The sequence below is a fragment of the Tympanuchus pallidicinctus genome, unplaced genomic scaffold, assembly GCF_026119805.1.
Source record: "Tympanuchus pallidicinctus isolate F22 unplaced genomic scaffold, pur_lepc_1.0 scaffold19, whole genome shotgun sequence".
Taxonomy (NCBI): Eukaryota; Metazoa; Chordata; class Aves; order Galliformes; family Phasianidae; genus Tympanuchus; species Tympanuchus pallidicinctus.
Window position 1 is genome coordinate 16751048 of NW_026294710.1, and position 25419 is coordinate 16776466.

The 25419-nt window shown below is 60.7% G+C and overlaps 4 protein-coding genes across 6 annotated transcripts; 1 reads left to right on the top strand and 3 right to left on the bottom strand.

The window, feature by feature from the left end:
* Position 1: 1 nt before the first annotated feature.
* NCAPH2 (non-SMC condensin II complex subunit H2) lies at positions 2-9315 on the bottom strand. Of its 2 annotated transcripts, XM_052681093.1 has the most exons (21): positions 9208-9314; positions 8175-8381; positions 7390-7491; positions 6891-6946; positions 5427-5502; positions 4513-4584; positions 4322-4401; positions 3812-3966; positions 3369-3461; positions 3036-3145; positions 2882-2953; positions 2391-2457; positions 2173-2280; positions 2023-2076; positions 1371-1441; positions 1193-1295; positions 1049-1114; positions 808-860; positions 595-696; positions 367-516; positions 2-251 (listed from the first exon to the last, which is right to left on the bottom strand). In XM_052681093.1, the coding sequence occupies exons 2-21, from the start codon at positions 8280-8282 to the stop codon at positions 114-116; spliced, it is 1836 nt and encodes a 611-aa protein (XP_052537053.1). In that variant the 5' UTR covers positions 8283-8381; positions 9208-9314; the 3' UTR covers positions 2-113. The 2 variants fall into 2 exon arrangements, with proteins under 2 accessions (XP_052537053.1, XP_052537052.1); XM_052681092.1 differs by having other exon boundaries at positions 595-860; positions 9208-9315.
* Positions 9316-9366: 51 nt separating this feature from the next.
* On the top strand, positions 9367-15721 carry LMF2 (lipase maturation factor 2). Of its 2 annotated transcripts, none has more exons than XM_052681089.1 (14): positions 9367-9525; positions 10096-10349; positions 11639-11667; positions 11818-12014; positions 12134-12312; positions 12397-12535; positions 12770-12907; positions 13000-13105; positions 13409-13505; positions 13748-13930; positions 14306-14474; positions 14575-14686; positions 14790-14898; positions 14990-15721. In XM_052681089.1, exons 1-14 carry the CDS (start codon positions 9429-9431, stop codon positions 15323-15325), a joined length of 2145 nt encoding a protein of 714 aa, XP_052537049.1. In that variant the 5' UTR covers positions 9367-9428; the 3' UTR covers positions 15326-15721. The 2 variants fall into 2 exon arrangements, with proteins under 2 accessions (XP_052537049.1, XP_052537050.1); XM_052681090.1 differs by having other exon boundaries at positions 9368-9525; positions 12773-12907.
* Positions 15722-15902: 181 nt separating this feature from the next.
* MIOX (myo-inositol oxygenase) lies at positions 15903-19164 on the bottom strand. Its single transcript, XM_052681100.1, has 10 exons — positions 19082-19164; positions 18653-18712; positions 17461-17541; positions 17213-17375; positions 17041-17108; positions 16840-16949; positions 16670-16737; positions 16467-16516; positions 16240-16352; positions 15903-16128 (listed from the first exon to the last, which is right to left on the bottom strand). Exons 1-10 carry the CDS (start codon positions 19097-19099, stop codon positions 16020-16022), a joined length of 840 nt encoding a protein of 279 aa, XP_052537060.1. The 5' UTR covers positions 19100-19164; the 3' UTR covers positions 15903-16019.
* Positions 19165-20264: 1100 nt separating this feature from the next.
* Positions 20265-23418, bottom strand: ADM2 (adrenomedullin 2). Its single transcript, XM_052681104.1, has 3 exons — positions 23068-23418; positions 22769-22882; positions 20265-20830 (listed from the first exon to the last, which is right to left on the bottom strand). The coding sequence occupies exons 2-3, from the start codon at positions 22861-22863 to the stop codon at positions 20455-20457; spliced, it is 471 nt and encodes a 156-aa protein (XP_052537064.1). The 5' UTR covers positions 22864-22882; positions 23068-23418; the 3' UTR covers positions 20265-20454.
* Between the last annotated feature and the right edge of the window lie 2001 nt (positions 23419-25419).

The window sequence follows — 25419 nt, forward strand, 5'->3', positions numbered from 1 at the left end:
TTGGCAGGTTTATTGCTGGGAGCCAGGGGAGCCCTGGTGCTGGGGGATCGTAGGGGATGGGGGCTGTACAGAATGGATGGGGGGGGGGGGGGGGGAAACAAGGGGTGAGGGGCTCATTGGCAGGCTGAAGGGGCCATGTAGGTGCGGAAGCGCTCGTGTGCCCGCTCCCGTGTCAGCAGCCGCAGCCGTACTGTGTCCACCGCCTCCTCCAAGCCTGGGTCCTGTGCCACCTCCACGGTGTAGTCATTGGCCTGGGGAGAGCAGCAGGGACTGGGGGGCTGCAGCAGGGACCGGGGGGCTGCAGCGGGACCCCTTTCCCCCTCCTCCTGTCCCCCCCCCCCCCCAGAAACTCCCTCCCACACTCACCAGCTGCAATGAGGCCAGCATGTAGCGGCACACCTCGAAGGGGGGCAGGCCGGCCACCAGGCTGGCAAAGGACTGCCACTCACCCAGGCTGCCAAAGCGAGCTGCCAGCCTGTCCCCATAGCTGTGGATGTCGAAGGCCGTGCGCTCCTCCTGCAAGACAGGAGGGTGAGTCTCTGCCTCCCCCTCCAGCCCCACTGCTGGTCCCCCCCAACTCCCTCAGCAATGTACCTGCTCCTGCAGTGCCGGCCCCATCTTGTCCTCCCAAAGGCGGATGTGCTGGGAGAGCTCTGTCTCCTGTACATACCTCTGGGAATTGGCAATGAACAGCTCCTGCAGGTGCAAAGGGACGCAGGGAGAATGAGGAAGAGGACAACGTGGGGATGAGGGATGCCTACGGCACCCACGCTGTCCCCCTGCCCTGAGCTCAGGCGCAGCACTTACCACGTTCTTCCTCACCAGCTCCTCATAGCTCAGCGCGTCCGCATCACAGGGAGCTGTGAGAGGGCAGTGTCACCAGGGTGGTGGGGGCAAAACTGTGTGCCTGGTCCTGGGCCACCAGGTGAGGACAGGGACGCATGTTCCCCATGGGTGGGACACAAAGCCAGAACCCAGCGGCTGCTCAGGACGCGCCGCAGTGGCTGAAGGATGAGGTACCCTCCTCACAGCTCCCCCAGGGGCTCACCCATAGCTTTCTCGACTAGATTCTCCACATCCTCCTCCTGGATGTCCTCGTGCTCCACAAAGTCATCTGCAGGAAGAGCAGCCCGTGCTCAGGACCTCCCACGGCCCCCCACAGCAGCTCAGCCCTTGGGGGCTCCAGCAGTACCCGCTGCTTCCCCATCTTCTTCGTTGCCCCGCTCCTCCTCCAGCGCATCCAGCTCTTCCTCCTCCTCTTCCTCATGCTCTGGTGGTAGTGACAAGGGTGGGCCCTGGGGAAAAGCAGCACTGAGCCCCTACCCAGCGTGGTTCCCACCATAACCCCAACCCTTCCTGCAGATGCTCACCATCCTGCTCTGCAGCTTCCTCTGTGCCGCCAGCCGCTCCTTCTGCTGCTTCCAGTACAGCACATCCAGATCTGCACAGACAGCACGGGCACAGATCAACACCCACCTGCAGCCCCTTGAAAGGCTGAGGCTGCCTGGATTCCCCCCCCCCCCCTCCCCCCCAGTGTGATTTTGGGGCTGCAGCCCTGCCTTAGCGTCCGTCCTTCTCTCTGCATGTCACACCACTGCTGCGCCAACAAGCTGGGAGCTCCCCAGCTTCCCTGAACGTGGAAGAGGTTTTGCAGTAAAAAAAGGGGCAAGGCTCTATGTAAGCAACATTTAGAGGCTGCTTTTCAAGTGAGGAACAGCTACAGGACTGGAAGTCACAGATTTCTGTGTTGTGAACATTAAACACAACAAATCCTCATCCGTCTCAAGTTGTCAAACTGCTCATTCCTTCTACGTCCTTTGCTTCAGCCCTCACACAGCCTCGCCGCAGCAACCTGAGCTTTGCAGCCTGCAGGGTGCCCCTCCTCCAAGGTGTTTCAGCTCTCAGTCACCCCAGTAAGGATTACTGCCCCTTCCCCATGCAAACCCGACCCCACGAGGGCTTCACAGCACAACTGCTGCACCTGGAGCCCTGCGCATCACTGCAGCCTGCACCCCAACTCACCAGCAAATGTCGGTCCTTTCCTCCTGGTTTTCCTGCAGTCAGCACTGTTGTTATCTGAGAAGAACAGGATTGCAGTTAGAAACCCCTACAGGTGCAATCCAGCGAAAAGAACAGACAGCAACCCAGGTAAAGTCCGGCCACAACACTCACAGGTGGCAGAAAACCATTTCAAGAAGTCCTGAAGCTTTCTGGATCCCTTCCTTTTCCTCTTGCTACCAACCACATCATCCACGCCATGCGGCACCAGGAAGGGCCTCCCTGCGGGGCAGAAGGAGATGATCTGCAGGGAGAATCCCATTCCACCCTTTGGAGGTGAGCAGCCCCAAGGCAGGGGAGCAGACGCTCTTCTGCAGCCCCACCTCAAATACCTTTCCTGAAGGGTTTGTCCTCAGAGTCACCAAAGGGGTCAAGGCTTTGCCAGGGATCCAGCATCTCCTGGTGGAAGAAGCGTGTCTGAGCACTGGCAGAGCACCGTGGGGCACACTGCAGCTGTGTGGCTCTGCAAACCCTTCCGTGGGTATTGGTGCAGCACTAAGCGCAGTGCAGAGCGCTTCCCACAGCATGCAGGCTTCAAAAGGACAAGAGGTGAAGGCCTTGCGTTGCACCAGGGGAGAATCAGGGTGGGTATCAGGGGAAAAAAAAAGAAATCCTTCTCCAAAGGAGTGGCCAGGCTGCTCAGGGCAGTGGAAGAATCCCCACTTCTGGAGGTGCTCAAGAGACGTGAAGATGCAGCACTTGGGGGCATGGTTTAGAGCGCATCGTGACGATGGGTTGACAGTTGGATTTCTCTTTCTTTGAGGTCTTTTCCCTGCTCCACGATTCTAGGATTTGCTTTTCTCTGTGTCTCCCCCCCCCTTACCTTGATGTGGGGCTGAAGGTCCTCAGCAGGGGCTCGCTGCCGCAGCACGTAACCCTTCACCTGGGGCACACTCTGGCAGACACAGAAGGAACATCAGGCAGTGAGCCACAGGGCAGCCAGGCTCCAGGGCCTTACTGAGCCCTGCCTGCCCTACCAGCTGTGGCTCAATGCGTTCATTGGCAGCTGGAGTCACTTCCATGTTGTCCTCAAGGTCTGCAGGCAAGTCATCCCCACCACCGTGGTCATCATCTGGTCCTGCAGCACCTGGCAGGGCGAGCAAATGGTCAGCAGCCATGAGATCATCAAGGACCTCCCTTTTCTTGCTCCACCTGATGAGGATTTTCCCTGAGGAAGGGGCTTTACTTCGCAAACCACGGCAAACAAACAGGTCAGGGGACAGAGCAGGAGCACCACACGCTGCCTGAAGGCAGGACAGCCCAGCCCAGCAGGATGGAAGGGCAGAGCCCACCGATCCTGCACGTCTCACCTCCATCATCTGAGAAGTTCAGTGCCTGGACAGGCATGGCTCCAGTGCTCACACGTACGGATTCCCTCCCACCGACCACAGAGGACGGCGCTCCTGCCAAGGGACAGAAGTGTGGTCACTGCGCTCTGCCCACAGGGCTTCGGATGCCAGCACAGAACAGCTGTGGTGCTGCTCCTTCCCACTGAGGCTGACGGCCTCCCCAGCACAGCCCAGGGCACAAACCCCATTCAAGGGGTCAGCAATCTTTGGCTTAAGGCAGGGAGGCAGAGGAAAGGCAGTGCAGCATCTCCCGTGCCCAAGGAGCTGGGCTGTTCTCATTGCTTTTGCTCACATCCTCTCTCGAGGCAGAAGGGAAGCCACCCCAGCAGTGCCTCCCTGCTCTGTGCAGCCCACAGCCCCACTCCTCAAGATGAGGAGTCCAGCTCCTCACCCCAGCACTGTACCTACTGCCCCGCCGGCGTTGTTCTCTTCACGGTGCCGATCCTGCAGACACATTGGGGAGAGCCCTGCCAGCTCCAGCATGAAGGCTCCACTGGTGTGAGGGGTGCACGTGTTCATCCTGAAATCCTTCCTGCTGGCCAGGATCTCCCCCTTCCGGCTGCAGACATGGGGGCCGTCAGGTCTCCGTGGTCCCCCAGGACAGAGGGAGCAGATCCAAGGCATCCCCAGGCCAACAGGAATGCAGACTGTCTCCACTTGCCATTCTTTGGCTTCCCTGGCCATGCAAAGCCCTGCCTGCCCACCCCAGAGCAGCCCCTGCCTCACCACTCCCTCTGTCCTGCCCTCCTGTCCTGCATCAGGACCCAGCCCCACATCTCAGTGCACTTGGGGTTACTCTTCCTTCCTCCCTGCCTGCCAGGGGAAAAGGAATAACCTTTCTGCCATGGAATGGGGAGAGTCAGACTGTGCTGTGAAGCAAGGTGGGGGCCAGCTGAAGGCTGGGGGACTTTCACCTGAACAGAGGGTTGTTTGTCTTCTCAGCCTCTTCTGGGGGAACCAAAGACATTGGAGTCAAGGGAACAACGTTCACAGCCTGCAAGAGAACAGGAGTCAAAGAGCTCTGCTGGGCAGGCAGCAGGGATTCAGTGAGCAGAGCCTGATATGAGGGAGGAGAGACCAGAAGGACAACAGCAGCTTCCCTTACACTGGGCTGATGGTCCATTTTCAAGTCCACGCTGGCCTGGCTGGTGTTGCTGATGTCATCCAGGGAAAGGAACTGCAGAGAGAGAACCACAGCAGTGACCAACAGGGCTACTTTCATTGTGCCATTGTATCTCTTGGGGACCTCGTGGCCCTGATGGAGCAGAGAGGACACAGGGCAACCCCGTGGCTGGGAGAACAGCTGTGGCTTTTGAGGTTCTGGGCTGTTCTGGACAGCACTTGTAGGAGGAATCACGGAAACATTGGAAAGGACCTGTGGAGATCCCCTCAGCCATCTCTTCCCCAGGTGCACAGCCCCAGGGCTCTCAGCCTGTCCCTCTCAGGAGGTGCTCCAGGACCCCACCACCTCCACAGTGCTCCACTGGGCTCTCTTCAGCAGTTTCCAGCCTGCCTGGAACGGGGGGGCCCTGCAGTGGCTGAGCAGAGGGGATGAGCACCCTCCCCTCTGAGCCACCAGGGCACACTGCTGGCTCATGGTCAGGCCGTTGGCTACCAGGACCACAAGGTTCTTCTAAGCAGAGCTCCCTTCCAGCTCTTCAGCCCCAACCTGGGTCCTGATGCTGTGGTTCTTCCTCCCCAGGCATAGCCTTTGGTGAACCTCATCAGGCTCCTCTCTGCCCAACTGTCAGCCCACCCAGGTCAAAGGAAGGCTGAAGCTCAGGGTAGAGATCTCTAAATGGAGCAGAGGGAATAAACTCTCCCAGCAGGGCTGCAAGGCAGCAGGTCCTGTCCTGTGGAGGCCAGCACAGAAATTTCACAACAGGAACCTCCCCAAGTGCTCCTGCCTTGCCTGGGTGCAGGAACAGGCAGATGCAGGGCTGAACACCCTCTGCAGCAGCACAACACACACAGAGCACACCTGCAGCAGCAGCAGCACACCCACCACCGCCTCCTCACCTCTTCCTTCTCCATCCCAAAGGTTGCATCTGCATCCTTGCCATCTGGTCCCACGGAGCAGGGCTGCTTTTCCCTCCTGCGTCAAGGAGCAAAGGCACAGTCAGAGGTCCAGCCAAAGGCAAAGCAGTGGCAGTTTTCCTCCAGCTGCACTGCACGCAGCAAGCGAGGAGTTTCCAGCATCACCCTGAAGCAGAAGCACCCCAAGCACCACAGGCAGGAGAGTGAAGAGCACAGCGTGGCTGTCAGCACCATCAGCCAGCCGTGAACAGCATCAGCTCGTGCCCAAGGAGCTGCCATGGGTGCTCCTGGTGCTCCTCTGCTGCTGCCCAGGAAAGAAAACAAAGGGAGCTGTGAGAAAGAAGGGGATGGACTCTTCAGCCCATCCAACCCAAACCATTATATGGTTCTTCTCAAAAAAACAAAACAAAACACCCATCTCGTTACAGAAAACCTGTTTGCAGGCAGACAGAACTGCCTGTTGTAAGCTGATCCCTCCTTAGTGGGAACCACGTTCTGAACTTGAGCCAGGCTGGCAGCAGACAAGTTATGAAAGACAGTTGGGAAACAGTGACAGCAAAAGCAGTGCCCTAATCTCAGCAGCAGTGGAGAAATAAATCACAAGTTGCTTTGCCATGTAGGCCAGGCTGTTGCACACTGGATTCTGCAGGATGCTGGGCTCTGCCCTCTCCTTACACAACAGCAGAGTGCTGTAAGAAAACCACAGCACAAAGCCACTGGAAGAGCTCTGGGGGAAGAGCTTGGCCAAGCCCTCCAAGCTGAAATAAGTCCTGCTGGGGCCTTCTGCAGAACTGCAGGGGGTTGGAAGGAAGCTCTGCAGGTCACCCAGTCCAGCTTCCTACCCCTGCAGCAGCAGCACACAGAGCATCCCAGCAGGTTTGGATCTCTGCACAGAAGGAGGCTCCCCAAACTCTCTGGGCAGCTGTGCCAGGGCTCTGCCACCCTCACAGCACTTCCTCACATTCACACACAACTCCCTGGCCTCCAGTCTCTGCCTGCTGCCCCTTGTCCTGGTGCTGGGCACCACCAAACACAGCCCAGCCCCTTCCTCCTGACCTCCAAGCCTTCAGATATCCACCAGCTCTGCTCAGACCCCCTCAGCCTTCTCTCTTCCATATGTACAGCCCCAGGGCTCTCGTCTTCTCCTCATCAGAAAGGTGCTCCAGGCCCCTAATAATTTTTGTGTCCTCTCACCCCATCCCACAGAAACCCAAAGGTTCAGAGAACTTTTTACAGGTCCTGGGACCAACTCTGCAATAGGAAGGTCGGTTGCTGAAGCAAATGACTGCCCTCAGGGAAGAGAATTCAGCAGGGTGCTGCAATGGGGGAGGGGACAAGCAGGCGAGAAGCACGCAGCCACTTTCTTTGCAACTACAGTGAAATCATGCAGGCAGATCCTGGCCCCTTCTCAGGTGGCCTGTCCAGAGGATGGAGGGCATTACTCACTTCTTGTTGGAGATGGAGTCGAGTGCCTGGTAGACCAGTGAGTACAGGTACTCCACCTGCAAAATAGGAGCCAGACCTGGAGACAGAGAAAGCAACTCCCAGAAAAACCCTTCCAGCTGATGGCCACAACCCTCCTCTTATCCTCAGACAACCAGAGCTCAATTTGTCCATAACCCACTTTATTCTTTTCCCAGTTCAAGCCATTTGGAGTGCAAGTTTGGGAAAGGAGAGGGTTACTGTTGGTTACTGTTGGTTTGTTTTCTCTTTTTTCCCCCCTATATTCCACCCTCTAGGGAGAAGTTGAGCAGCAAATTCTTGTTTTCCTTCCAAGATTTTCTGGTTTGCCAATGCCAGCACACATAAAGGGGCAGGATTCAGAAATTATACCCATTGGTTTTTATTACAACCAAGCCTTTCAAGCTCCAGGACAGCTCCCCAGGCAGCTCCTGCACAAACCTTGACCTCAGGACTACGATGTGGCAGTGCCCTCAGTGCTCACCTTCTTGCTGTAGATGCAGGCAGAGCCCTGGATTAACAGAGCTGCCTCTATGAAGTTCATGGTTGTTTTGCCACCATCAAAGGAAATACAGATTTGGTCCAGCTGTAAAATACAAAAGAAAAAGGGAAAATGAAGCGCTGATTCCCAGAATTGATTTGAGAGCAGCACAACAAAAGGATAAAATCCAGATCTTAGCAGCGCACCTAACGTGATGTTCAGGGCAACAAAACTGCTAAGTGAATGCAGAGAGGAAAAGCATCCTGTTCACAGCACTCCAGAGCCGTGGGGGCTGGAAGGGACCTGTGCAGCTCCCTCATTTCAGCCCTCACTCAGCTGTTCCCTGCAGCAGCTGCACAACCCAGCAGGTTTGGATCTCTGCATAGAAGGAGACTCCCCCACCTCTCTGGGCTGCTGTGCCAGGGCTCTGCCACCCTCACAGCACATAGCTCTTCCTCACACTCACACACAACTCCCTGGGCTCCAGTCTGTGCCCGCTGCCCCTTGTCCTGGTGCTGGGCACCACCAAACACAGCCCAGCCTCCTCCTCCTGACCACAGCCCAAGGAGCTTCTCCACAGCCACGCTGCAAGAAGCAACATCCCCAGCACCCCCTAAAAGCAGAGAAGACTCAGAAGGGACAGATGTGAGACACTGCTGGATTTCACAACCACACACATCAGCTAACCAGGCAGCTCTGGGACAGGCAGGAGCTGTGCTGGGAATGAGCAGCATCCACAGGCAGTGACAAAAACTCTCTTTGTGCCCATAGCATTACAGACCCCTCACCTCCTCCAGGTACTCCCCAAGCTGTGCAGCCACATCCACCTCCCAGTTCTTGGTGAGGTCACGGATGGGCTGCAGAAGGTGTGCAAAGCGTGACTCCACATCTTCCATGGCAGCAGCTGCAGGTTGGGTGGTGTTGGGTATCGTCCACTGACCGCTGCGCTCCCCCCACACCGCAGATCTCTCAGGACGATGCCTGCCAGCAGTTGCCTGTTATAGTGTTACAGAATCATTGAAGTTGGAAAAGACCTCTAAGATCCCCAACCCGCATCACTAAGTCCTAAGAAAGACAGGGAGCTGTTGAAGAGGGTCCAGAGGAGGCTACAAAGATGATCAGAGGGATGCAGCACCTCCCCTACAAAGACAGGCTGAGGGAGCTGGGCTCATTCAGCCTGGAGAAGAGGAGGCTGTGGGGTGACCTCAGTGCAGCCTGCAGGACCTGAAGGGAGCCTATAAAGAGGACTTGGGAGTCAAGTCTTGGAAAGGGGAGATGAGAGCAGGACGAGGGGAAATGGATTGGAGTTGAGGGAGGGAAGAACGAGGTTGGATGTGAGGGAGAAGTTCTTTACTATGGGAGTGGTGAGGTGCTGGAACAGCTGTCCAGAGAGGCTGTGATGCCTCGTCCATCCCTGGAGGTGTTGGAGGCCAGGCTGGATGGGGCCCTGGCAGCCTGGCTTGGTATTAAATGTGGAGGTTGGTGGCCCTGTATGAGGCAGGGGGGTTGGATCTTCACGATCCTTGAGGTCCCTTCCAACCCAAACCATCCTGTGATTCTACCCCCAAGTTTAACATCCCCACGTTCCTAAAGGCAAAAAAAGATTCAAAAAGCAGCAGAAGCCTTCAGCTTCAGGAGAATAAAGGCTTTGAGTCAACACACCCCACCAAAACCGAAGTAACCCTACGCGGGCACCGAGAGCCACAGAAAGGTTTGGGTTGGGAGGGAGCTCCACGGCACCACAAAGCGGCTCAGGCCCTGGGATCGGGGTTCGCTACGACTGCAGCCTCACACTCGCGCGAAAGCCACGCGGACACTCACCCACAGGAACGCGCCGGTTGGAGCAGAATAAAGCACAGCGCTCCTTCAGCCCCGCCCGCTAGCCGGTCCTCTCCGCGCCGCCATTTTGTGTTTCCCGCCCAAACGCGACGTCACGTGACGTCACACGTGACGCGACGCGACGTGGCCCGTGCGTGCGTGCGTGCGTGCTGACGTCACGGGAGGCGCGAGCGCGGGGACGTGTCGGTGCCGCCGGGCCCGCCATGGGGGAGCCGCCGCGGCGGCCGCGGGAGCTGTTCCTGGCAGGGTTGGCTGCGGCCTATCTCGCTGCCTTCGTCTCGCTCTACCTTCAGATCCCCGGTAAGCGGCCCGGCGGCTGCCTCCGGGGCGTGAGCCGAGGGATTCTCCTTCCCCGTTATGCGGACCGGGGCGAGGAGCGGGCTCTAAGGGTTCCTTGTGGGGGGGCAGCAGCCGGGGTTCCTCAGAAGGGCTGAGGGGGGGAGGTGGGAGGGGATGGGGGGGCTGCTTACGAGATATGGAGGGGATCCCTGCTTGGGGGGGGACCCTGCAGGGTCTTGAGGGTCTTGGGTCTCGGAGGTCCCTTCTTAGGAAGGGGAGTCTCAGGGGGGTCCCTCCTTAGGAGGGGGGTCCCTTCTTGAGGTCTGAAGGGGAGACTGTGCTTGGTAGGCATGGTGTCCCCCTCGGGGATGTGCTGAAGGCTGGTGGCAGAGGGAGAGCTGAGATCCCAAGGGGGCTGTGGGCTTGGGGTCAGTGTCGTGAGGGATTGGGAGTAGCTGAGGTTCCCTGAAGGGCTTATATAGACAGCAGGGAGCAGAGATGGAGTCTTAGAGCTGTGGGAGGGTCCTGGGCCCTTCAGCTTCATCCCATGGGGAGCTGCTCCCTGAACCGCACCTTTCTTCCATCCCTTAGGGCTGTATGGACGTGATGGGATCCTGCCAGCTCGCCGGGTGCTGCGTCTGAGCGGGAAGGGGCTGTGGGAACAGCTGCGTGATGTCCCCACGCTGCTGTGGCTCGGCCCACACCTGGGGCTGGACACGGAGCAGGGCATGGAGCTGCTGTGCCTGCTGGGAGCCGTCGCCTCGATGGGTGCCTTGCTCTGCGCCCCGCTGCGTGACTGCCTGCTGTTTGCTGTGCTGCGGGTGTTCTACCTCTCACTCTACCAGGTATGGGTGCACGTGAGGGAGGCACAGGGGCTGAGCTCTGTGCCCACTGCTTGTGGTTTTGGTTGAAGGAGCCGGCATGAGTCAGAGCAGTTGCAGCACAAGGGGTTTCCTCTTTCATTGTGTGCGCCCTCAGTCACGGCTGTGTTGTGGGCAGCATCAACAGAAGGGGGGTTGGGAGGCAGTGAAACGGGGTGGGGATTATCCTGCTCTGCTCTGCCCTTGGGAGAGCCAGTCTGATGTACTGCATTCAGGTCAGGGCCCCCAGCACGGAGGCATGGGGCTGTGGGATTGGGGCCTGAAGAGGTCATGGAGATGGTTGGGGGCTGCAGCAGCTGTGTGTAGGAAAAGGCTGAGGACAGGGGTGTGCAGCCTGGAAAAATATGGCTCTGAGGAGACCTCACTGCGGCCTTAGTGCCTAGAGGGACTGACGCACAGGAGGAGAGTGGCTGTGTACGTGAGCTGAGAGAGACAGAGCAAGAGGGAATGGCTTTAAACTGAAAGAAAAGAGACTGAGGTCAGATGCTGGAGGAAATCCTCCACCCAGAGGCGATGCAGCCATGGCACTGCTGCCCAGAGCTGTGGGTGCCCCATCCCTGGGGTTGCCCGGGCTACGGATGGGGCCCTGAGCAGCCTGAGATGGGGGGCACCCAGCCTACAGCAGGCAGTTGGAACCAGATGGCCTTTAAGATCCATTCCAACGTAACCTGTTGCGTGATTCCCTCTGAAACCGGGGAATGGGAGAGGAAGCTGCCTGTGTGGGAACTGCTCCTGCTGTGCAGCTGTCTGCATTGTGCTGAGCAGGAGGGGAAGTGGCACAGGGGGCTGCACAGGGCTGGGACTCCCTGCTGTCCGGAGCCGCCTCCTCCCAGCCCCTGCGTGCCAGGCCCTCGTCCTTCCCTTTTAAGGTGATGCTGGAGAGAAATCCATCTTCCTCCTCCCCTCCTTGCTGCTTGCAAGCAGGGCTGTTGAGCCAGGGCTGTTGTGCCGCTGCTCGCCGGCCACGTGGCTGAGCCTGGAGCTCTGGAGCCACTCCTGGGCTGCGGTTCCTGGCAGCGCAGTCTTGCCAGCACATCTGGCCTCGGAGCATCCTCCTCCTCCTTCCTTCCTCCTCCATCCCGTGCCCTGGGCAGTGCTGCCTCACCGGCTGGGTTTGGCTCACAGCCATTCTTGGGTTTGGCACAGCACTGGCAAAGCACTCAGGGGGAGGCTCTCTGTGGGCTGGGAGACAGGAAGGGAAACCCCCTGCAGCACGGGGCCTCCCTCCCACTGACTGCTGGCTCTCCCTGCAGGTAGGACAGGTCTTCCTCTACTTCCAGTGGTAAGTCAGCCCTCCTGCACCTCCTCTGCCCTGCCTGGGGACTCTGTGCCCCTGCCACCTACTCCCTTAGGGGCTCCGTCTCCCTGTTGTCACCTCGGAGACCCAGCCTGTGCTCCCAGAGTGACAGCAGGGGTTGTGACACTCCCCCAGGGACAGCCTCCTGCTGGAAGCAGGCTTCCTGGCCGTGCTCGTGGCCCCTCTGCGCCTGCTCAAGTGGCGTTCCACAGCCTGGCGTCCACACGACAGCGTCACCTTCTGGTTGGTGCGCTGGCTGCTCTTCCGCCTCATGTTTGCCTCTGGCGTGGTGAAGCTGACCAGCCGCTGCCCCACCTGGTGGGGGCTCACAGGTGAGCAGGCAGCACCTTGGTGCAGCTTCCAGCCTCGGGCCGTGCCCGGAAGCAGCCGTGGGGCTCTTTGCAGCTCTCCCTTGTGAACCCAACTCCCCGACCCTCTGCTGTCCTCCCAGCTCTCACCTATCACTACGAGACGCAGTGCATCCCCACGCCAGCTGCCTGGTATGCCCACCAGCTGCCCGTGTGGTTCCAGAAGTTCAGCGTGGTGGCCACCTATGTCATTGAGATCGCCGTCCCTCTGCTCTTCTTCATGCCCATCCGTCGCCTCCGGCTCTTCGCCTTCTACTGCCAGGTGTGTGGGGATGCTGTGTGGCCTTCAGCGGGGTGCCCCTCAGGCTCTGCGGATGCCCCCAACTCCATCTGTGCTCGTGCCCAGGTCCTGCTGCAGATCCTTATCATCCTCACGGGCAACTACAACTTCTTCAACGCTCTCACCATTGTCCTGGCCTTCTCCCTGCTGGATGAGGAGCACGTGGGGCGCTGGATGGGTCGTGGCAAGAGGAAGCATGGCAGCTGTGAGTCCCTGGGCTCGTGCACTGTTTGGGGGCTGCAGTCCCCTCTGCAGTGTTTGGAACGGGGAGGGGACGGGCCACCATCACTGTCTGACCCCGGAAGATGTTGTTCTGGTGCCGTGGGCTCAGCTCTGCCTTTCCTGCATGTGAGCACTCAGTCCTGGGTCCAACTGCATGCCACGGGTTGGTCCTGCCAAGCCCTGTGCTCATCAATGCTGAGCTGCACCCCTCCTCCAGCAGCCTGGCCCCCTACTTTCCTCTCCTTCCTCTCCACCATGCTGGAACTGATCACCTACGCCTCGCTGCTCTACTGGAGCGTCCACTACTTCAGCCTGGAGATCGACTGGGAGAAGAAGCTGCTGGAATCCAAAGTGGGTACGTCACGGCTGCACTGGGGTGGCCGTCCCCACGGCCCTGCTGCCCCCGTGGGCACTGCAGCTGGCCCTGACTGCTGTCCCCCATTGCAGCCTTCACCTACCACGAGTTCACGCAGTGGCTACGAGCGGTGACGCTGCCCCTGGTGGGGCTGGGCTTCCTCTCACTCTCCTGGGAAATCCTCTCTGCTCTGTACCGGTGAGTGGGGTGGGGGCTGTGCTGGGCTTTGGTGAGCAGGATCTGGCTCACACTGTGGGCATGGGGTGAGGGTGGCACAGAGAGAGTTTTGGGGTTTTTTTGCAGTGCTCGAGCAGGGCACAACCAGCGTGGCTGGAGCTGCTCCCAGCCCCCATCCTCTCCACAAACCAGAGAGGCAAGGGCTAACCTGGATCTCCATCCCCACAACGTGACCCCAGCCAGGAGCTGCCCCCCTCCCCAGGCAGATGCAGCCTGTGGGGCCACGCAGCTCTGATTCCTCACTGCACCTTCATCCCCTTGCAGGTGTGCCTGCGTCCGTGGCTTCTTCTGGAAGCTGTGGGCCACACTGCAGTGGGCCATCTTCGCCACAGCTACCATGGGGATGTTTGCCATCAGCTTGGTGAGCACATGGGGGGGGGTGTGGCCAGGCTGTGGGGCACAACGCTGTGATCTTTGTCCCCTTGACTGGGGCTGGGGGAGTCTGCTGTTGGGCAGCAGTGCTCTGGGGATGGAGCACGCCAGCTCTCCCACATCATATGCGTTTCTTTGAGGGTGAGAGGCTCAGCCCAGCCCCCCAGCCTCTGTTTCTTCTCCTTTGGGAGGTGGGGGGGTGACGTGGCTACCTTCTCTGCCACTCCCCAGGTGCCCTTCACCTACATTGACTACGAATCCAATGGCAAGCTGTGGCCTGGCATCCACCAGATGTTCAGTGCAGTCGAGCGCTTCCAGGTGGTGAATTCCTACGGGCTCTTCCGCAGGATGACGGGCGTCGGGGGGCGGCCTGAGGTGGTGCTGGAGGGCAGCTATGACAAGCAGAGCTGGACGGTGAGTGCCCACCTCATTGCTGGGGGCATGGGGTGGAACGGAGGGATGGGGGGGGGAACGGAGGAATGGGGGGGGGGAACGGAGGGATGGGGGGGGAACGGAGGGATGGGGGGAACGGAGGGATGGGGGGGGGAACGGAGGGATGGGGGAGGAACGGAGGGGTGGGAGGTGGCTGGAGGTCGCTCCGAGCATCATCTCTGCCCTGTGGTTTCCATCCTGCTGAGACACCCGGATGTCCCTGCGTGGTGTGGAGCTTTGTTCCGTCGTCCTGGGGGTGAGGGGAAGGGAGCTGTGCCCTCCAGAACAGCAGGCTAGCGGGGTGTCTAAGCTCAGAGCTCCATATCTGCTCTCCAACTCTCTCTGCCCTGCCTGCAGGAGATCGAGTTCATGTACAAACCTGGGAATGTCAGTGCAGCTCCCGCCGTGGTGGCTCCCCACCAGCCTCGCCTCGACTGGCAGATGTGGTTTGCAGCCCTGGCGCACCACAGCAGCAGCCCCTGGTTTGCCAGCTTCGTCCACCGCCTGCTGCAGGGCAAGGAGGACGGTGAGCAGGATGGGGCTGTGAGCAGGACGGGGCTGCGGGCAGCCCTGTGGGATGGGGGCAACCCCTCTTTGACACTGTGCCCACTCCATTTCCCCTGCAGTGATCCGCCTGGTGCAGGTCGATGAGGATAAATACCCCTTCAGCGCTCAGCCGCCCGTCTACCTCCGCGCCCAGCTCTACAAGTACTGGTTCACCCACAGCGCCGAGAGCGGGTGAGCAGGGAAGGGAAGGCAGAGGGAGCTCTGAGGATGGCTCCAGCAGCTCCGGGTTGGGGTGTGGGGTTCCTATCCTCATCCCTGATGCCTTGTCCTGCAGGGTGGGAGCTGCACGGTGGTGGCGGCGGCAGCACGTCCAGGAATTCTTCCCCACCGTCTCACTGGGAGACCCAACGCTGGATGGTCTGCTTGCCCAGCACGGGCTGAAGGTAGAATCCGCTCCTCACACCACACCAAGCCCCATGAGATCCAGCTCGCAGCTCACCCCACAACTCCTTGTGTCTCCTCCCCCCACTTCAGGACAAGCTGCCCCTGAGGCGCCCCGTGGATGCGTTCCTGCCCTGGCTCTTGAGCTCCGTGCGCCGGCTCAGCCGCCCCTTCTCCCCCCACGTCGTGCTGTGGTCCCTTTACCTGGTGGCTGCCACTGCCTGCCTGCTGCGTGCCATGGCCCGCCGGCCCCGGGGGGGCGCACCCCCCACCCGCCACAAAGCATCCAAACAGCAGAGGGGGGATCAGGGGGAGAAGAACGGGCAGCTGCGCAGGAAGGAGGGCAGGGAGGCGGAGGAGAAGGGTGAGGGCCGAACCCGGGGGGCGGCTGATGGTGAAGGCCCCCGTGGCACCAAGAGGAGGAAGTAGAGGTGCTGGGTGCCCCGTATTCCACGCACGCTTCCCCCTCTGGATCCCCACCTCCTGCTCCCCCTCCCCCCAGCTCCATCCCTGTGGGGGGGTGGGGGGTCCTCGCTGGGGCTGGCGTGCCGCTTTCCTGCGGTGCCTTCATGCACAGCTGGGTCAGTGCAGTGTGTGGCTGCTTCCTTGCCCCCATCCCCCAGCTGGGGCTGCCCCCCCCCAGTTGCTAGGCTGTGGGGTGGGGGCTGTGCTAGGTCTCAGCTGCCTTGTGCTGGGGTTGGGGGGGGAGGGGGGTGGACTTGGGGGGTTGTTCTGTGCCCCGCATCGTGTTTTTCCCCCTCCTCAGCTCAGTGGGTGGCACAGAGGTTTCCTATAATTTTCTAAATAAAGCCTTTGACATTCCAACCCGAGATCTCTCCTTTGGGCTTGGGGGGATGGGATGGGATGGGATGGGATGGGATGGGATGGGATGGGATGGGATGGGATGGGATGGGATGGGACGGGAGGCAGCCCTCCCTCTGTGGGGCTGAGGGGGTGGGATTCCCCATCGCACCCCCCATAACCTGAACACAACCGAAGCGCTGTCTGCATGGCAAGTGGGTTTATTGACTGCACAGAGGTGAACACAGTGGGGGGAGTGCTAATTGCTGGGGGGGGGGGGGCTGTGGCTGGAGGGGGAAGGGGCTGTGGCTGGAGGTCCAGCTCACCAGCAGAGCTCCCCAGGGCAGTACTTATCAATCAGGGCCTGGTAGTACCCCTGCAGCTCCTTCACGTCAGGCAGCTCCTCCTGCTTGGTGTACAGATCGAACTTGCTGGGGGAGCACATTGGGGAGGGTGGGGGGGGGTCAGAGGTGATGGGAGGGGGGTGTGAAGCACCTTCTCCCACCCCCCCCCCCACGACCACCATGACCATCATCACACACTTGAGCTCCTTGACCCAGGGCAGCATGCGCAGGTCCTCCTCGTTGCACAGGTGCTTGTAGTCCCCGTGTGCATGCCAGGGGTAGAAGGAATGGAAGCGGATCATGTAGAAGGCCTGGAAGGAGGGGGGGGAAGAGGGGGGACAGGGTTGTGGTATTGGGGGGGGATTGGGGAGCATTCAGCCCTTTGGGGTGACTGGCTCCCCCGCACAACCCCAACCTTCCCCTACCTCCTTGGGCAGGGCAAAGTTGTTGAACTTCATCACTCTGTACATGTACTCTGTGGAGAAAGTGGATGTTTGGGGGGCTGGGCTGCTCCCCCCACCCCAATGCTCTGTGCACGGTGAGGGAGGAGGGGGCTATGGAGGGTAGCCCCCCCCCCCCTCCTCCTTTTACAAAGGGTTCTGGGTCTCTGTGCGTCCCCCACTCTCACCATCGTGTCCCCAGGACATGAGCACATTCTCCAGGCCGCAGTGGGGCTGGTACATCCCACACTCGGTGCTGGGGGGCAGAGTTGAGGGGCAGGGAAGGAGGGGGGGGTCAGAGTGGCACCACGGTACCCTTCCCCTCCAGGTTCCCCGTCTACAGAGGAGCTGCACTCACTTGTACCGGGGGTCCCTGGTGTCAGGGTTGTTGTGGAAGGTGGAATCGTGGAAGACCACCGACTTCTGCACCTTGCAGCCCACTGGGAAGGTGTCCCCCACCACCGCCCACTGCAGGGGGTGACAAACATCCCCGGTGTCCCCCAAGGGGTCCCCAAGGAGGGGGTCCTGCAGTCCCCGACCCTCCTCACCCCCACCTCACCTGGGGCTCCCCGAACAGCACCAGGACTTTGCCCAGGTCGTGCAGCAGCCCCACGAGGTGGAACCAATCTGGGGGTAAGCAGGGGGTCATCAGCCCCCCCCCCATCCGCAGTCTGGGCAGGGGGCTCAGGCAGCCAGACCCCCCCCCCCCACACCCCCCTTTACCACCCCACCTTTGTCAGGGTGGGCACGCCGGATGCCCTCTGCGGTCTGATAGGCATGGAGGGAGTTGGGGAAATCCACATCCGGGTCGGATTCATCCACCAGTTGGTCCAGCAGCTCCAGGGCCTGCATGGCACTCATCCTGCGCAGCGAGCAGCCCCCGTACTCAGCACTCTGCGGAGGTGGGGATGGTGAGCACCAGCCCAGGGGGACCCCCACCATCTCCCCCCCCCTCCAGTACCTCCCATGGGACACAAACCTTCCTACGCACAAAGTCGACTGTCTGGTGGGTGTGCATCTGCAGGTACGTGTTGTAAACGCGGTCCAGCAGCTTCCCCTCCTGCAGCAATGGGTCAGGGCTGGGGGGTTCAGTCCCCCGTAGATCCACAGGACCCTCTCCAGGCCTATGGGCCCTCACCCAACTCCATAGGCCACCCCTCAGCCCTATGGACTTCCTCCAGCCATGTGAACTCCTCAGCCCTATGTATTCCCTCCAGTCCCTCAGACCCCTCAGCCCTATGGGCTCCCCCTACCCCCACAGACCTCCCTCCAGCCTTATGAACCCCTCAGCCCTATGGATTTCCTCCAGCCCCACAAACCCTTCAGCCCCGTAAATTCCCTCCAGCCCTATGGACTCCCCCCAGCCTTATGAACCCTTCAGTCCTATGGATTCTCTCTAGCCCCACAGACCCCTCCCTAGCCCCATGGACCCCTTAGCCCTGTGAACCGCCTGCCAGCCTTATGGACTCCCTCTGGTCCCACAGGCTTCTCAGCCCCATGGATCCCTCCAGCCCTGCAGACATTCTAGCCCTATGGATCCCTCAGCCCTATGGATTCCCTCCAGTCCCTCAGACTCCTCAGCCCTATGAGCTCTTCCCACTCCCACAGACCTCCCTCCAGCCTCATGAACCCCTCAGCCCTATGGATTTCCTCCAGCCCCACAAACCCTTCAGCCCTATGGATTCCCTCCAGCCTTATGGATTCCCTCCAGCCTCATGAACCCCTCAGCCCTATGGATTTCCTCCAGCCCCACAAACCCTCCAGCCCCACAACCCTGTAGATTCCCTCCAGCCCTATGGACTCCCCCCAGCCTTATGAACCCTTCAGTCCTATGGATTCTCTCTAGCCCCACAGACCCCTCCCTAGCCCCATGGACCCCTTAGCCCTGTGAACCGCCTTCCAGCCTTATGGACTCCCTCTGGTCCCACAGGCCTCTCAGCCCCATGGATCCCTCCAGCCCCGCAGACATTCTATCCCTATGGACCCCCTTCTAGCCCCATGGATCCCTCAGCCCTATGGATCCCTAACCCCTATGGATTCCCTCCAGCCCCATGGACCCCTCAGCCCTGTGGACTTCCTCCAGCCCTATGGATTCCCTCTAACCTCACAGATTCCCCCCCCCAGCCCCCTCAGCCCTATGGCCTCTCCCCAGCCCCACAGCCGCCCCTCACCGTGTAGTTGCGCAGCTCAGCCTTGTCCTTGCTGGCCTGTGGCTCATTAGGGTTGGGGTCCTGGTGGAAGGCTCCAGGTGAGCAGGGCCAACCCTTAACCCAACCAGTGCCCCCATTCCTCCACCTCCCCGGAGCAGAGTGAGGGTTCAGGAATGTTGTGACCCTAAAAGAACCCCCCCCCCCCCTCCAACTGCACAACACTGAGCAACATTGCACGGTGTTGCATGGTCAGATCCATTGCTTTGGGAGTCAGATCCATGGGCCTGGGCCCCACTTTGAGGTGATGGCACTGAAGCCCTGAGACCCCCCACCCCCTCCACAGAGGGACTCTCCTGCCTCCCCCATGGCTGCTCTTCACCACTCCAAGTTATAGGGTGGGCTTCCTTAGGGGGCGGGTGGCTGCTGTCCTGCCCTCCATGAGCTACTCACCGCCTGCAGGACCTTCATTGCTGTCCAGGGTGGGGGCACACATGCAGCTGCCAGGACCCCCCACCTTTATCCCCAGGCGCAGGGGCAATCAGTCACCAGTTAACCGCCCCCAGTTAATGTTTGAACCCATGGCCAAGGCACCCTGAGGTGCTGCAGTCACTGCATCGGGGAGTCCTGAGCTGCTCCCCACAACCTGACCTGCCCCACAAGTGCAGCCTGGAAGTGAAGAGCCTCCTCCAATCCACCCGTTGCTGAGGAACTTCATCTGTAGGTAGGATCCCTAGAGCTTTGGGAGGTGGTGGGGGGAGCTGAAGTCTGACCGCACTGCTCCTTGCTCGGGGCAAAGGGGCACGGGGTGGCGGGGACAAGTGGGACAAGCACCGAGTGTAGGGCTGCAGATTGGGGTTGGGGGGGGGGGGGGTCCCTGGTTCTGCTGCTGCTTTCTCCCTCCCCCCAAGGGCCCAGTGGCTTTTTCCAGCCTGTGGGAGTGGAGATGGGGGTGTTGGCTGGGGCTGGGGGAGGGAGAAGGGGGATGTGGGGATCCTCCGCGTCTCGCACCCCCTCCACATCCTGGGAGTTGGAAACGGTGCAGCCAACAGGGGGAGAACTGGGGGGGGTGAGACACTGCACCCCGATGGGGGAGAGGGGCTGGGGGCACAGATGGACTTGGGGAGGGGGATGGGCAGCCAGGAGGACAAACAGACAGGAGGAAGGAAGGACAGACGGGCAGATGGATGGACGGATGGACAGACGCACGGATGGAGAAGTGGATGTGCGGACGGACAGCCAGCCAGGCAGGAGGACGGACAGATGGACGGGAAGCCACGCGGACACAAGAATGGCTGGACGGACGGACAGACAGAGCAGCGCGGCCGCCAGGCGGCACCGCAGGATCGCGATCCCCCGGGTCAGCGCGCACGGCTTGGGGGAACGCGGCCGCGCGCATCTGTGCCAAAATCGCAGCGTTTGAGCCCAGGGCACCTCGCTGGGGCTGGGACCCAATGGGGACAGGAGGGGACGGGTCTCCCAGGAGAGTCCTAGGGGTGTCCGTGCAGTTGTGCACCCCAGAGTTGGCACAGGAACAGGGCACATGGAGCTGCAGCCATGGGGCAGTCATGATGGTACCTCCATGGAAGTGCTTGCTGCTCTGTCGATATCCCCCCTGGTTGCGCTCCGTCCATCCCATCCCCTCCACGGGTGTGGTTTCACCACCTGTGAGGTTTCACCACCCCCCTGCTGCCCCATCCCCTGCAGGGATCCCACAGAAAGGCGCACAGGAGCCCACAGCTGCTGGAAGTGCTTTAGTGTCAGCTCCTACCCGACCCACACAGTCCTGGGAAGGGGGAGAAGCAGGGGGGGGGGAAAAAAACCCTTTACCCATAGCTGTGGGGGCTGTTGGGGTTCATGGGGGATGAGTCCTGGCGGCCTGGGCGGCCCATCAGCTGCCATAGGCGGTGGCTGAGGTTCTGCACCTGACACGTGCCCAGCACGCAGCCCACCCGCAGCGGCTGAGCGCGGTGCAGCCGAACCCCGACGTGACGCCGGCCCCTCTGCCCCGGGGGGTGTCGGTGTCTGTGCCTTGGGGACGGCTTGGGGCCGTGCCATAGGGCCGGTTGGGGGCGAGGGATGATGAGCTGTTTGAGTCTGAGGTTGGATTGTAGCCCTGGGGGAGGCTCCCCGTGGGGCGACGGTGGGTGCCGGTGGGGTAAGCGCAGAATGGCCGGGGGGAGTCTCCGATCTGGGGGTTCCCTGCAAGAGAATGGCATGGGGTCAGTGGGACGGGGTCAGTGGGACGGGGTGGGTGCAGAGCATTGTATCCAACATCCCCCATGCATGTGCCCCAGAGCCCCCCCCCCCCTACAGACACACACACCTAGCTGCTCTCTGCCCATGACCGTGACTGCGTCCCTGGCTCAGCTCTCGCCCTTCTTCCCCCTCCCTCCCCCAAGCACTTGTCCATCCTCTGCCCTGATCCCGCACTGGTTCACTGCCCCTGGGAATCTGCAGAGAGAAGGGGGTGTGGGGGGGTTTGTGCACAGGGGGCACTGGGCAGAGAGCCATCCCTAGGACATGTCACCTGCCCCCCATCCACATCAGAGACAGCAGATATGGACACGGACACATCTACGGGCATGGGGTGACCCCACACATACAGTCGTGTTCCCCCTTCTCCCACCCATGAAAGCACCGTAACCCCTGACCCACACCGCACACCCACGTGCCGCAGCGCGTGCAGCCACGCACGCACGCCATCAACCCCCCACATACAGCTACACGCGTGTCCAGGCATGTGCACACCGCCTGACACACGCGTGTCCCACGCCATCCTCACGCCCCACACCCTCACACAACGCACACGGACCCCATACACACCCATGGTGCCCTTGTGTGTGTGTGTGTGTGCAGCCCTCAGCGCCCCTCAGCCCTTCCCACTCAGGCTCAGGTCCCCATTCCCCATCCCCTGTCTTCCATCCCCCACATCCCCATTCCATCCCAGCTCCGTTCCCCATCCCCCAGTTCCATTTCCCATATTCCTATCCTTCCCCCCCCCCCCCCCACTCCCTCCCCCTCCATCTCATCCCCTGGTCCCATTCCTCACCCCCTGTTCCCCATATCTGATTCTCATCCCTGTCCCAATTCCCCATCTCCAGTTCCACCCCATTCCCATTCCTCAGCCCTGTTCCCCATCCCCTGTCTCCCATTCCCCATATCCTCAGCCCTATCCCCATTCCACTCCATTCCCTGGTTCCATCTTCTATCTCCCATTCAACTCCAACCCCACTCCCTGGTCCCATTCCCCATATTTCCATCCCTATCCCCATTCCAGCCCATCTCTGTCCCCATCCCCCAACATATTTCCTATTCCCCATCTCCCATTCCCCCCTATTTTCCAAATCCTCATCCCTATTCCCATTCTCCATATCTGATTTTCACCCCTATCCCAATTCCACGTCACCCACCACCCATTCCACCCCATCCCCCTTTCCCAGCCCCTGTACCCCATTCCCTCTCTCTCAGACCCCATATCCCCATCCTTATCCCCACTCTGCCTTATTCCCTGGTCCCATCCCCCATCCCCATTCCCCATATCTGACTCTCATCCCTATCCTAATTCCCCATCCCCCATTCCACCCCATTCCTGGTCCCATTCCCATCCCCTGTCTCCTATTCCATCCCCCCTCCCCTTCCCCGTATCTCCATCTCTGTCCCCCTTCCCCATCAGATATCTCCTATTCCCCATCCCCCATGTCCCCATCCCTATCACCGTTCCCCATTCCACCCAATCCCCATCCCCATTCCCCGGTCCCATCCCCTATCTCTATCCCCATTCTCTATCAAATACCTCCTTCTCCCCATCTCCCATTCCCCCCTATTTCCCATTCCCCATATCCCCATCCCCATCCCAATCCTCCATCCCACCCCCTACTTCCCATTCCCTAGATCTCCATCCCATCCCTGTCCCCATTCCCCATTCCACCCTATCCCCATATCCCCACCCCTATTCCCATTCCCCATCCCAATCTTCTATTCCCCCATCTCTCTCATTCCCTGCCCCACTCCGGGGCTCTCACAGCACTTCGGGACCACCACAAAATGATCCATAGGAGTCCCCCCCCGTCTCCCTTCCACGGACCCCCGGAGCTGCCCCCGCTCTGCGGGATGCGGGGCGATGCTGGATCGCCTCACCTGTGCTTGGGAGAGCGGCCGTGGGGCAGGGCTCGGCCGTGGGGCAGCTGTAGAGCGCACAGAGCGAGGGTGATGCAACCCAGCGCTGCTCTCATGGCGTGGCCGGGGCGGCTGCTGCGGGGAGAGGAGAGCGGCTCAGGGCCGGGCAAGGCTCGGATGGGCGCAGATGGGCACGGCTCGGCTCAGCGCAATGTACCACGAAGCGGCTCCGGGGGTCCCAGCGCCGAAGTCTGCGCCGATAGCAGCGCTGTTCCCCCGGTGCCCACCCCGCCTCGTGCCGTGCCCGGTGCCACCCGTACCTGCCGGCGGGGCTGCCCGGTCCCGGTGTCGGCTCCGCTGGAAGCCGCTCTCTCTGCGCGTTGCCTCTCCCCACCCGGCCCAGGTTAAATATCGCCGGGCGGGAGGAGCAGCGGGAGGAGCCACGGGGAACGGGGCGGCACGGCACGGCTCGGCTCGGCTCGGCTCGGCTCGGCTCCGCTGCTCGGGATTTGGCTCGGCTCGGCTCGGCTCCACTGCTCGGGATTTGGCTCGGCTCGGCTCGGCTCCACTGCTCGGGATTTGGCTCGGCTCGGCTCGGCTCCACTGCTCGGGATTTGGCTCGGCTCGGCTCGACACGGCTCGGCCAGGAACGAGGTCGGCTCCGCACCCTGCCCAGGGTGGAGCATAGCGATGCCACGTCCTGGGGAGCTGTGCTGAGCTGTGCCGTGTTCATCTGAGCCCCAGCGAACCGTGCCTCGCCGAGCTGTGCCAAACTGAGCCGTGCCAAGCTGAGCCATGCCGTGTAAAGTCGTATCAAGCTCGGGGCGCTGCACCCAGCCGTGCTGTGCCAAGCAGTGCCAAAGCGTGCCTATCCGAGCCACGTCATGGTGGGGATGGGATGGGGGTCTCTGTGCCAGGCTCCTGGTGAGGGGCTCCCCATGGCACCCCATGTGCCCCCCATTTCAGCCCCAGAGTGCCGGGAGGTAGAGGGGAGGGGGGGAGGGGGGGGAAGGGACAGCCCTACTCATCCTTTTCCCCCTTTTCCACTCGGGGTGAGTGGGGGGATGAGGATGAGATAGGATGGGGATGGAGATGGGGATGGGGAGGGGGTGAGGATGGAATAGGATGGGGATGGGGTTGGGGATGAGGATGCTGATGGGAATGAGATGGGGAGGGGGTGGGGATGAGATAGAATGTGGATGATAACTGGGATGAGGATAGGAAGAGGGTGGGGATGGGATGCGATGGGGAGGGAGAGGGGATGGGATGGGGTAGGATGGGGATTGGGGTGAGATGGATGGGATGGAGATGGGGATGGGATGGGATGGGATGGAGATGGAGATGGAGGTGGAGATGGAGGTGGAGATGGAGGTGGAAATGGAGATGGAGGTGGAAATGGAGGTGGAGGTGGAGATGGGGATGGGATGGAGATGAAGATAGAGGTGGGGATGGGATGGGATTGGGTAGGGATTGGAGACAGGGCAGCATGATGTTATGGCAGGCAGGTAGCAATGGACACAGGATTGGGCAGCACTCAGCCTGACACTGCTGGAGGAATCTGTGCATTTGGTGAGAGAGCACAAAAACACTGGAGCAGTGTCAGTCACCACCAGGAGAGTTAAGGGGAAAAATTGAGGTATAAGGGGAAAATGTGTCCCCAGCATCCTCAGCGCCCCATGTCCCTGACATCCCCAGTATTCCCAGTGCCACCAGTGTTCCCAGCATCCTCAGTGTTCTCACTGTGTTCCCCAGCATCTCCAGTTGTCTCCGGTATCCTCCTAATGACCCCAATGTCCTCAGTGTCCCCAGTACCAATGGAATCCCCAGCACCCCAGTGGGTCACAGGGATGGAGGGAAATCAGAGACAGAGGGATGCAGTGACATGGGGACACAGGGACACAGGAACGCGGGGACACAGGGATGTAGGGACATCACAGAGACATAGGGGCACAGGGATACAGTGACACAGGAACACGGGGATATTGGGACACCAGGGTGCAGGGATACGAGGACAGAAGGATTCAGGGATGTAGGGACGTGGGGACATGGGGACGTGAGGACACAGGGATGTAGGGGCATCACACAGACATAGGGCCACAGGGATGCAGTGACATGGGAACGTGGGGACATAGGGACACCTGTGGGGATGTGGTATGCGGTACCCTGCCTGGGACATCCATGATGTTGTGGCACCATCACTGGCCCTGCAGGGTCCTGGAACACAACCCAGGGGTGCTCTCATTGCAAAGCTCATCCCCACACCCCTACGTGTACCATAACCGTATCTCCAGCGCTTCATCAAGGGATTGTGGGACGATAGAATCATCGTGGCAACACGGAATCACGGGATGCTGGGATGATGGATTATCCCAAACCGGAAAGGATCCACGAGGATCACAGCTCCGACACCCCAAGATCCCCTCCCTCCATCCGGGACCGCCCGCTGGGACCGCACCCGAGGAGCGCCCTCCGCTTCCAAAGCCACGCCCCCGTCCCCCAGAAGCCACGCCCACTACTTAAACCACGCCCACATTGGCAAAACCACGCCCATTTCCCCTCCAACAGACCACGCCAGCTCCCGACGTAAGGCCACGCCCATCTCACTTAAGCCCCGCCCACTCCATTTTCCCCAATGGCGGTGCTGTAGCCACGCCCATCTCCGCGGCTTCTGC

Excerpts from the sequence above, each read along its gene's own strand:
- NCAPH2 (XM_052681092.1), bottom strand. The coding sequence starts at position 8,282 with ATGGAAGATGTGGAGTCACGCTTTGCACACCTTCTGCAGCCCATCCGT. Across the intron at positions 2,458-2,881 it reads ACCTTCAGCCCCACATCAAG|GAGATGCTGGATCCCTGGCA; the intron begins GTAAGGGGGGGG and ends TTCTTCCACCAG. Across the intron at positions 517-594 it reads GGCCGGCACTGCAGGAGCAG|GAGGAGCGCACGGCCTTCGA; the intron begins GTACATTGCTGA and ends CCTGTCTTGCAG.
- MIOX (XM_052681100.1), bottom strand. Across the intron at positions 16,517-16,669 it reads CATGTCCTGGGGACACGATG|AGTACATGTACAGAGTGATG; the intron begins GTGAGAGTGGGG and ends CTTTCTCCACAG. Across the intron at positions 16,353-16,466 it reads ACTTTGCCCTGCCCAAGGAG|GCCTTCTACATGATCCGCTT; the intron begins GTAGGGGAAGGT and ends CCCTCCTTCCAG.
- LMF2 (XM_052681089.1), top strand. The coding sequence starts at position 9,429 with ATGGGGGAGCCGCCGCGGCGGCCGCGGGAGCTGTTCCTGGCAGGGTTG. Across the intron at positions 11,668-11,817 it reads GTCTTCCTCTACTTCCAGTG|GGACAGCCTCCTGCTGGAAG; the intron begins GTAAGTCAGCCC and ends ACACTCCCCCAG. Across the intron at positions 14,687-14,789 it reads ACCCACAGCGCCGAGAGCGG|GGTGGGAGCTGCACGGTGGT; the intron begins GTGAGCAGGGAA and ends CTTGTCCTGCAG.
- ADM2 (XM_052681104.1), bottom strand. The coding sequence starts at position 22,863 with ATGAGAGCAGCGCTGGGTTGCATCACCCTCGCTCTGTGCGCTCTACAG. Across the intron at positions 20,831-22,768 it reads GGCCGCTCTCCCAAGCACAG|GGAACCCCCAGATCGGAGAC; the intron begins GTGAGGCGATCC and ends ATTCTCTTGCAG.